The sequence below is a fragment of the Aedes aegypti genome, chromosome 3 (assembly GCF_002204515.2).
Source record: "Aedes aegypti strain LVP_AGWG chromosome 3, AaegL5.0 Primary Assembly, whole genome shotgun sequence".
NCBI lineage: Eukaryota > Metazoa > Arthropoda > Insecta > Diptera > Culicidae > Aedes > Aedes aegypti.
Window position 1 is genome coordinate 304,293,101 of NC_035109.1, and position 11,934 is coordinate 304,305,034.

An 11,934-nucleotide genomic window follows, 5' to 3' on the forward strand; every position below is an offset into this window, starting at 1 on the left:
ATTACTAGGTATCAAGTTGAAAAGCCATGTATTGCCGTTGCCTTGGGCTCTGTTGAGTAGCGTCGTAGGTACCTGTTTGCAAACTTCCAAACATCAAATCCGCCACATCAAATTTCCAAGGAGAATAAACATTTCGCAAAATTTAGATATCGGACGTTGCAATTGTATGACCCTCTGAAGTCACTACAGCGTAGACCTTCGTTGGTCAAACAAAGCGGTCTCTTCAGGTTAGATTCAAGGAACACTTAGCGGAAATAGGAAAAGCTCGGAAGACGATAGACAAGGGGAAGACATACGATTTCAAATCTAAGGTGGCAGAACATGTCTTTTCCGAAGGTAGGAATGAGCTGGGTGGATTTGAGGCTTCCATGTTGCTTTGCATCGGGCATCTCGGGTCAGATCCAACCAATCATAGAAATGGGCTTTCTATACAGCTGCCATAACTGACAGTGGGCGCTATTCACCTAGCGCCACAAACATCTTAGCTACGAAGCGCACTGTGTATTGATAAACGGATGTCTATGACCTGAAAAAGGGATACTTACGTATTCTCGGCAGCCTGAGCCGATGTCACGCTTCTTTTGTAATGTTCTCGGACATCAGCAGCCAAATTACGTGTTTGATTGTTTACATTCGTGCACTGCTCAATCCTTTATCGATTCACACCGACAGACTTGTAAAAATCATTCTGGAAACGTTTTTACAACGCTGTGAACATCTCTTGTCAGTGTGACTATTGTCGGCAGCTTCATTCTCTTCGGCAACTTTACCATAAGCGCTGCAGGCAAATCTGTTCGACAGCTCCAAATCAGTCGCATTTTGAGGAGTGTTAATTTAAATTGATGACATCTCTGGCAAAATTGTTTGTTTTGTCTCGGAAATTTCGTCAGCGGGAAGCTGACAGAGCAAAGAATCATCTGAATATTTTCATTGGTGTGTTTTGGTAGAAAAATACTGTGTATTGGGCGTTTGAAAATAAGTTGCCGATAATAGTCGAATGGTGCCGAGGCCGTAAGTCTCCCTACTTCAAAACTACTTCAAGAGTTTCTTCGACATTTAATGATTTACATATATGATTACTAAACATATTTCTCCATAAGCTATTTTTCTTATTTTGGTTAACAGCAAACTGCCAACACAAACTATTGAAACTACCAACAACTATTGGTTCACTAGTAACCAAAGACCTTATGAAATCCAAACATTGTGGCAAGCGTCTTGCGCAAACTGAGACATTTTCTGAAGTTAAAGACACTATATAATAAGAATACAGTACGTACGAACCAACAACGCCATTATTCAGAAGAATCACCAAACATGGAAAAGTAAATTCGTACGGTGAATTTAACCCTATGAGATAAAGAGCTCATGAAGTTCTGAGTCGAGATTAGTCGGTGCGAACAACTAGTCAGCTTCTCTGGGCCTATCTTGCTGAGTTTATCTCTGATACCATCCGTACCAGTTGCATTATTACCTTGAGCTAGAGAATAACAACTTCAACTTTCCTCATAGCAAAGTCTGGTAGGGATCAATCTTCCGCGAAACTGACGAAAACATGCCATTCGTGGTCATAACCATCACTCAGCTCCATACAGGTGTTCATCGAAGTTCTGCTTCCACGTTTTGATCATCCAGAGCCAAGATGCTTTTTCCCTTATCCTTGCACATTACGACTCGTTGCATGAAGTTCTTACGGGATGTGTTAAATTATTTATTTTAATGTTTTAAGAGCACAAATCTAGAGATCCGAACAACCGTTTGTGCTGAAAAATCAATCGATTGGTAACCCCCAGCTAGTGACCAATCGATTAGGTTTTCAGCTTAAATGGATGTTTGGTTCTCCAGATTTGTGCTCTTGAAAATTTAAGATTTGGCTTCGTTTCTTCTTCACCTTAAGCGTTTGAACTAGTATCGAGTCCAATCAATCCAATAGATGTATATGGCGGAATACACAACGTGTATCGGGCAATCCTGAGTGAACATTTATGTTCGAATTGAGCTTCAATGGCTTTTCCGTTAGATTCAACAGAAATCTATACCGTAAAACGGGGTAACTTTGATAGTTTTTTCGAAGAAAACTTGAATATTTTTGCATGCTGTTTCAAAGATTTACAATTTATATTTTTAAAACAAGTACTGGCATCCTAGCTATCGATTACAGTCGATAAATTGGCAAAAGATTTATTTTGATTGGATATATAATTTTTCATATAATCGAAAGTTGGTTTTCTGTTTTGGGGTAACTTTGATAATGGAGTATGATTCGAACAAAATTGAATGAATAGCGAACATTTGTAGGGCATTGCATACCTCTAGGCGTTTAACGCTATATGGAAATTTCTGACTTAGATTACAAAAATGGTCCCAGTTTGTGAAAATGCTTATCGCTAAGAGATTTGAGACCGTATTCAAGTTCTATGATAACTAGGCTATCAAAGATAAGTGGCCAACTATTCAAAACTACATCAAATAGTGATCGTAGAACAGATTGTTTGTAAGCGTTTCAAAAATGTTAAAATTGTGTAAATTTTTTAAATTCGTATAAAAAGCCTAAAATGTTCTTGATTCAAATGAAAACCGCTCTTACATGAAGTGTCATACTAATATTATTTAGTTTTGCATTCGTTTTGCTTAACTGATTAACAGAAATTATGATATTTCGTTTAGTATGCGGTGGGTTACGCACTATCAAAGTTACCCGCATTATCAAAGTTACCCCGTTTTACGGTACTTATATTCGAACCGCATTGCAATCCTAGGCAATCCGCAATATATCGATGTTCAACAAGTATCCTTCGAATACAAAGCACACATCAGCATTTGCCGATGTACAAAGCCATGAATACAGTTTCCAACGCCATGGCTTCTTTTATGGTTTTCCTCAACGACACCTCAACGAGCACTAGCAGCCAGACAAGCGATGGTTCATTTTTGGATTTTGCAGCCACCGGCAGCAATAACGAGCTTCTCTTTGTAAACTTTTACCGGCAGCAGGGCAAACATTATCGTTTCGTCCAGCTCTCTAGTGCTTTGACCGGGTCCGACACGTACTGCTGCAAGCACCCCAACCGCGTCTGACTGTGTTTGTGTATCAAGTTGTTGTTGCTCTTATTGTGGGGATGGAAGAACTTGGATGGGCGTACAACAGTTCTCTCGTTCGTCAAGCTAAACGAGGAAAACGTGTTTGAAATGAAAATTTTGCTTTTTGATGGAGTTGAAACATTTTAGTGACGAGTGAGCCCTCTATACATTATGCTTATTTTAGACGTGATGACCGAGTTATTGGATCATGAAGTCTTACCTTTCCTCCTACTGTCAACTGATAGCCCATAATCGTTGGGGCCTTCAATTGGACCGGACAGATGAATCCTAGATCTCGATGACTGTTGCCTAGATGATTTCCGATGCCGGCTCCAGCATGAACGTTCTTTCTTGGGGCATGAGGTTTTGTAGGGTGCAGTGCACTTGTTGGCATTGGTGTGCTTTCCGACGAGGTGTTTTGCGATACGCACAGCTCTTTTCCATCCTCTGGAAACTTGCTACATTCCAAGTTCTCTGGCCATGGAAAGTCAAAAGTCCTCATAATTGTTTCACACACTCGTGCACTCTCGCACAAGCTCCGACAGGGCGGTATGGGATAATTGAGGATTGTACAAACAGGTGCGTACAAGGTGCAAAGAAAGAACTTCAGATCCGGACTGCAGTCTATCTTGACGAGCGGTATGAACTGGTGAACCTCCAGAGCAGCTTCCTCCTGCTTGGTGTGCCCAATCAGGTTTGGCATGATGGTTCTATTGTATTGAATATCCGTACAGAACGGTATTGTGATCGTCTCGCATCGATTGTGGTGCTGAAAATCATCGGCATTCATACTGGACATTTCATGACCCCCAAACGATTCCTGCTGCTGAATAGATCCCGAACTAGCCAAACATAGCATCAGAACAAAATATTTGAACAACATTGCTAGTTTAGCCATTTCAACTCCCAAAAACCAAAAAACACGGTTTCCTCCACACTCGTTGATTCTTATATGCTCCCCTTTGTATATCTCTTAACTCGATTCCACTTTATCCACTTTCCGGTGTTAATTTAACACACACACTTGGAAACTATCGACATCATCGAAGTGCAATAAACAGCACGTCAAGCACGATCGACGAACATTCTCAACACCAACACTATCAAACCCGGCAGCGGCTGTTTGACTTTCTTCAGCTTTCAGCACGGCCACTTGGTATATTTTTAGATGGCTCGCTTCACTAATACCACCAAAACAGACAGTGAACTGCCTCAAATTTACAACATTCTGGCTCTATTCTTCGCACTTGAATGCAATAAAACTCGATCCTCTTCTTCCTCCCGCTGTGCACTTCCTCTGCTTTTACGCCATCCGCGACCGTTCACCCCAAGACTGGCTGGAAGACAACCGAACTCAACGATACACTTCTCCCACAACCCTCCACCGCCTACTGTTGACAAGAACCAGATGGGTCAACGCTATCTCGTTTGTTGCTCTTTATCGCCAACGCAACAACACACGCGCCTTCTTTGATCCCCTTTGATCGCCGCCGACTTCGATATTGATCGACACTATCGCCGTTTTTCGATCGTTTTACTTTCTTAACACAACCGAATCGAACCAATGCCAAACTTGAACATATAATTCACTTAATCACATCCAATAACCGTGAATATTCCCAGTAATTCGATCGAAAAGTAACTTTGAAAGCACCGAAAACGAGAAAACCGACGAAATGCACCGACCGACGGCGAAAGCGTCCGAAATACTACTAAAGACAAGTGGCAACATGCAGACAGACACCCGCGTATCCAATATCTTATGGGAAAACGAGGAAGACAGACAACAGGAAGGTCGGTATAGACTGCGCAAGGCACACACAATTATATTGTTGTCGGTCGTTCGTCTTTCCACCGGCGGCGGGCATTCTCCGCGACCTGAGCGAGTATTGGTATCATCGTCGGTTGTAAACAGTTACGAACAGTCCAGTCAATGGAGCTATGCGGTGCAAATGATGCAAAAGTCAGAGGGGCAACAACAAATGTCGAGATAAAAGGGAAACGTCAAAAACTGGAAAGCACTTGTTGACGTTCTGGTTGTTTTTGCTTGTGGGGATATGAACGAACGTATATGAAATGTACTATGAATTTGATATCTAGACAACTCCGTTATGATTGGTTGGTGTCACCGGAGGAAAAGTATACTGGAAAACAACCATCTCGACAACAACCATGATCTAGAGCGCCGTTCGGTACCGCCACCTCTTGATATTTAATGAAACAACAAAAATAGTTGTCTAGATAAAACTGGTCTGAAACATCTTCTGTTCTGCCATCTTGTTTCAACTAGTGAGCTTCAGAAATACTACACTAGAGTAGCTATAGTTTGTTACTTGATTGTTATAGTGTTTGTTGTGTTCAGCAAAGAAACTTAAAATAAGATTGGAGTACCTTTTAATTCCGCCCGAAATGCTTAACTTTGACATAATGCATATGTTAATGAACCATATAGCACTGCAACATTTATAAGGATTTTATGTCGCTTTTCTTATCGGATTTTTTTTTACTCCTACAGGCCAGTGATTCATTGAAACGATAGATAAAAAAACTTACTGTCAAGCTATTTTTCACCGTGCATTTAAATAAAAAACTTTGTCCTGAAATTTTTCGTTCAAATTATTGATCGCAAATTAAATCGACGATAGGTAGTAATCAATTAAAACTTAGTTCGAAGAAAAATGTAATATAAGTATTACATGACAAAAAAAATCTTCAAATTTGTATTTACAAATATTATGTTAAACTCGCCCCACACTTTTCTATGTGACCGTTACCATGTACATCATTACATCAATACATTAACAATAATATGTAAGGTTTCTTATGTCAAATTTTAGAATTCCTGTATTAAAGTGATTAAAGAATGAAGCCACATCTCAAATTTTCAAGAGCACAAGTCTTGAGCACCAAACAGCGCTCCGTGATGAAAATTTATCTTATTGTTCACCACAAGCAAGCAAGCAATTTTATTGATTTTCAACGCGAACTGTTGTCAGATTCACCAGTCTTGTGCACTTGAAAATTCAAAGTTAGGCTTCGTTTTATGATCACCTCAAAACCATACATTTCTAAGACAGATTCGGAATTGAGTTTTCATTTAGAGTAGAAGTCAAATTTATCTGCATATAATATAAAGAATTTTATAAATATTCTTCATACATTTCCCTAAAAATTCTCCCATGATATGTTTATGATGTTTCCTAAGGCTTCTGTAGAGTTGTCTTCAAAACTTCTGTCGCAGACCACTCTAAAAATGACTGCAATAATGCTTTACCAATCCGCTGTAAGAATTCTTCGACATTATCTTTAGTTAATAAATCTTCGAGCTGTTTAGTAGAATACCTATAAGTAGATGAAAAATCGAATTTAGTACTATACCATTTAATTCCACTAGAGTTTGTATCCTTTGACAGATACGCGTATTTTGACCTCAACTGTAAGACCGTCTTCAGTGTCGTGTACTAGACTCGACTAAGTGGAATTCAATGGTATAGTACTAAATTCGGTTTTTCATCTACTTATTATCTTTAGTTTATTTTTTCAGGATAACTGTAATTTTTATGACATTTCAAAAGTTCCTATTGGTATTTTTAAAGTGAAGATGAAGTGAGACCAATTCTTGAAAGTTCAAGAGCACAAATCTAGAGAACCAGACAACCATTTGGTACCTTCAGGACGTAAATCCATTACCGCAAGATTTGTAACGGGTCTGCGTAGCTTAACCGAGCTAGTTTGAACTTCCGCTTGACTGATACGGCCGTCTGAGCCCGGGAATACATCTGTCACCACACCTCTCGTCCAGCGATTCAGTAGACTTCCGTCTACTATCAAGACTACATCCCCAACTGCTGTGGGCTTCGTTTCTTCGAACCACTTAGTCATTCGAGTAATAGTTGCCAGATATTTCTGAATCCACCTGCACCAGAACTGGTTCCAGTTGTCTCGAAGAGTTCTTCTTTCCTCCGTCGGCAGCTTCTCAGTTTGTTGTACCTCCGTTGAGCTCCTTAAGATGAAGTGGTTGTACGTGAGGGCTCACTGATCCGAACTTTCCAAGGGGACGTACGTTAAAGATCGCGATTTGACCATGGATACAGCTTCGCATACAACCGTCTGGAACATTTCTTCTTGGATGGTTAACCGAGTTCATCGCCACTTTTACCGCTCTTACCGTCCTCTCGCACAAACCGCCCATTTGCGGCGAAACAGGAGAGATGAAACTCCATTTTGTGTTGGTGAAACTTCCGGACATCTTCAGATTCACGTCCTTCAGTTGCTTCGCTAGCTTGTTCTGTTGGCGATGAAATTTTTGTCCGGTGCTTCTCGTATAGCGATGAACCGACGAAGTGCCAGCATACACGACTCCGTTGACAGAGATGCCGCGATCTCCAGGTGCACCGCTCTAACTGCAAGACAGCTGTAAAAAACGACCTATCGATAACTGTAGCTGTCAAACGATCGTTTGACGAGACTGCTACCGATTTCAATAGAATACGAACCGAAATAGTCTATCCCGACACATGAAAATGGTCTAACCATCTGCGTAACATGCTCCTTCGGCAGCAGAGCCATCCGAGGGATCTGTGGTTCTGCTTTGTATAGGCGGCACCATTGACACTTCCTAGCATTCAACCCTGCACGCAGGTTCGAAACGTGGTATTTCTTCCTTAGTTTGTTTACCGCAGTTTCGTCATTCTGATGCCCGTTATCGATGACAGGTAGCTTAATGTCGTTTGGGCAAATGACAGAAAATTTTGCACCTTACGTAGCAAATGGCGAAGCTTCAATACGACCGCCCATGCGCAGCATACCACCATCACCGATAAACGGCGATAGCTTCCTACACGGACTGCACTTTTCCAATTCGCTGATCGCGTAGTTGTCATATCCAGATCTTATCTGCCCTAAATACTTTTGCGCGATTCTCCACAATGCACGCTCCGCATTCTGAAAATCCTCTTGATCCAACCTTCCAGATGCCTCCACAGTACTTCATGAGCCATTACCCTGACGAATGAACAGGAAAACATACGCAGTTGATCGTAGAAGACGTTCCCATATGTATCGCTTTTTGATCTCCACGAAATAACTATCAGTAATGGAATTCGCTAGACGACTCCCTATCAGCGCCGTATTCAACTCCAGTCGTAGAATCGATAATGGCTTAAGCGGAGCTACTTTCGCCTTCGACGCCATTAACGAACACCGTACCTGTCCTCGATCGATTATGCGGAAGAACGCCACATACGAAAACGCTGACAAACTCGCATCGACAAACATATGGAGCAAAAAAGTATCATTGCTGTTCCTTTCGTAATCAGGGAAAATAGCAGCGGGGCGGTTCAAATTTTCAAAAATCGTCTACAAATCATCTCCAATCTCCATCGACTTCTTCAGGGATAGGATTATCCCATCTGACTTGACTCCGCTACAGATCTTGAATGACGAACTTTCCGTGTATGAGGACGTATTAGCCCAAGGGAACATCTTCGCTAAGAAGCCAAGCCATCCCTAGTACGCGCTCAACAAGGCTGGTCTTGATGAGCGCTAAAATCTTTCCGCTGAGCTATAAGTTTCTCCCCTCGATTTTCAAACACCTGCTCCGAATTCGACTGCCAATTCCTGAGTTCGAACCTGGCTTTGACGTGCAGTAGTCGAACGACCGTAGCTAGTTTCACCATCTCTGCTGCTGTATTCCTACTGTCCTACCGTCCATTTAGTGTTCTACCAGTTCTGCGGCTGCTTCCAGGAATTCTTTGACCCAATTCTAGGCGATTCAGATTCTTGATGAACGGAGCCTGGCAACGAGTTCCTAACGTGAAGATGCGTGTCCAAAATTCTCTCAATTATTCCCGTACCCGGCCAGGAATCCTCAGGGCGAGTCGTTTCTTCAAACCTAAACCCGCTTTCGAAACCAAAACCAAACCAAAAGAAATAACTATCAAGAAAATATGTACAAATCACAGGGTGGGTTGGTTACCAATTTGGATTTCCTCCCCAGAGTTTATACTAACCAACTAAAGCTAAAATTGAGTACAAATAATTTATAGAAATTTGGTCTCAAAGTTTTACATTTGGGCTTCCCAGACAACCAGAAGTCGCTTGCAAGTTCACGTAATAACTCGTTAATGCATACAAATCACATCAAACCCGTAAAACACAGTGGATAAAATCGTCAGATTGATAAATTTCCTCGCATAAAACGTTTTTTTTTTCTGAGTACATTTGTACATTTTGTTTCGTCCTGTACACTCGTACAAAGTAAGTCAAATCAATCCGTAGCAGCTGTCAAATCGACATGTGTTATCATAAGTTAAGTCGCTTAAGATCACAGTTTAGTTCGGTAGAAAATTTATACACTAGCATTGTGTGCTATTACTCATCACATAATATATGCACGTATATCGCCTCCACTTTTATACTTTTATTGCTGTGTGCGTTTGAAATGCAAATATCAAATGCGGGAACACCAAATGAGGTAAGATTTTTCACAAGAAATGCGATGTCAAAGATAGATTTTTATTACTAGGGCGGCGGTGTCCTTCGATTGTTTTGTATTACCGCATTTGGAGGACGTTCAGTCAAGATTTGCATCTAAAATGCGAACAGCAATATATTGAAGTCATACAGTTTGTTCACGAATGTTTCTGGGGCATCGTTGCTAATCACCCCTCCGTTACCAAGGTTGTTCGGGTGTTGTTACTCAAACGAAAACATGAAAAAATAATAGTTCGGAAAGATGGCACAGGCGGTGATTTGTGTAATTTTGTTCTAACTTTTGTTTTAATTTAGGATGAAATCTACAATCCAGGAGATAGAACCATGGAAAGCATTGTGAAAATACAGATCCGTGAAATGGTGGTAATAAATTGATGTGCAAGAGCTCCACGAAAAGTTTGCGTGAGATAAGGCGTCCCTGAATACTGTGCTGAAATTCTTAGCTGCAGATTTTTTCCGGTCTGATCTTGACCTTTTCCACGATATGGAGCGTTTTGTACCCACACATATCATTTCATCGAAACGGTATGACGTCACTCACCTTCCCCTCATTTTTTATTTTGATTTTACACTGTACAAGCACACAACAACTTTCTCCTCACCTCCTTTATACCACATTGCGTTAAGCCACAATACCCAGAGTTTTCTCCGTGAAGAAACTTTATACCAGCTCATGGTTTCCCTTTAGTTCTTGATTCTCTCAAATTTCAAACGACGGGCGATTCATGCACCTTCGCTGGATGTTCTTCTTCTTCTTCTTGGCATTAACGTCCTCTAAGGAACAGAGCCTGCTTCTCAGCTTAGTGTTTTTATGAGCACTTCCACAGTTATTAACTGAGAGCTTTCTTTGCCAAAGTTGCCATTTTTGCATTCGTATATTGTGTGGCAGGTACGATGATACTCTATGCCCAGAGAAGTCAAGGAAATTTCCATTACGAAAAGATCCTGGACCGACCGGGAATCGAACCCAGACACCTTCAGCATGGCTTTGCTTTGTCCCCCAATCTCCTACGCAACCGAATATAGTCCAACCTAATTTCGTTTTCGCAGCGACAGGTTCTCGTGCACCACGCTTTCTGATTCGCAAAGAAAGAGAGAGATGGATATTGTACATCCCTTAAAGGATCTTTGGAACCACTTGCTTGTAGTCCTGGATCAGACGTCCTTTCCAAATACGGATACTGCCTTGCCAGCTCGCTGTACTGAAGAGTCTGCGTCGGTAGAGCCATCCCTTCTACCATGCGTACTTCGTCCAACACGAACTTCACATCACTTGATGAACCAGAGATTTGCAGACTACCTTGCTGTGATGTGGCCTCTCATCGTTTAATGTTGGCTTTCCAAGTGAGGCCTAGCGGACGTACTCCTCCGACGATATTCAGCTGATCTGCGATCAAGAAAGGCAAAGGTTGATATTTGTGTCTCTTTCCCGTAAAGCGTGACCGGAATGATGATCCAAAACAGGATCGTACTCTGAAGCTGGCGATGCACAGAAACGACCACCGGTGTACTAAGGAATGTGAAGACTCTTCAGATAGAACCGGATGTAACAACGTTATACACTCCCGTGCATAAGTTTGGGTTCACCCCCTAAAAAACATGCAAAAGTGTTCAGTCCATATCTCTGTGATTACACGTCCAATGTAAACTCTTTAAGCCGCATTCGAAAGGCAAAGAGTTATTCTTACTTCGTATGTATTTTTCCAAAAACATTTTTTTAATTTTGTATACTAAATTTGTACTTAAAGTTGTGACATTTTTTCAAAAACACACTGGAAAGTCATATCTAATTTCCTCAGCATTGGGTCGACCAAAATTTCAAATCAAATTGTCATTAGAATCGTAATCTTATATTCTTTGAAGAGACCCCACGAAATTTTTGCGGAAAAATCTGAAAAGTATTCAAAATCAATGAAACAGTCAGTCAAGTCATCGTGCAAAAGTTTGGGTTCACCTGAACTTGCTTAAATCTCTGAAATCTTAAACCAATCATGTACGCACCATTATTTGCGCTCAAAAAAGCTTTAAACTATTAAAATCGGTGTAAAAATAGCAGAAATATTGACTTTTTTTTTTTTTTTTTTTTTTTTTTTTTTTTTTTTTTTTGACAAAAATGATGTGCGTGTGGCTCAGGTGAACCCAAACTTTTGCACGATTTACATCATACTGAGGGGTGAACCCAAACTTTTGCACGATGACTTGACTGCCTGTTTCATTGATTTTGAATACTTTCCAGATTTTTCTGCCAAAATTTCGTGGGGTCTCTTCAAATAATATAAGATTAAGATTCTAATGACACTTTGATTTGAAATTTTGGTCGACTAAATGCTGAGGAAATTAGATATGATTTTCCAGTGT

General features: G+C 40.8%; 1 protein-coding gene across 1 annotated transcript in view; it reads right to left on the bottom strand.

The window, feature by feature from the left end:
* LOC5577310 (frizzled) overlaps nucleotides 1-4,986 on the bottom strand; it is a 383,014-nt gene extending 378,028 nt beyond the window's left edge. The window contains exon 1 of the mRNA XM_021855592.1: nucleotides 3,302-4,986. Coding sequence (XP_021711284.1) covers nucleotides 3,302-3,979 — 678 coding nt within the window. The 5' untranslated portion in view covers nucleotides 3,980-4,986. The remainder of the gene's footprint in view (nucleotides 1-3,301) is intronic.
* Nucleotides 4,987-11,934: the final 6,948 nt, after the last annotated feature.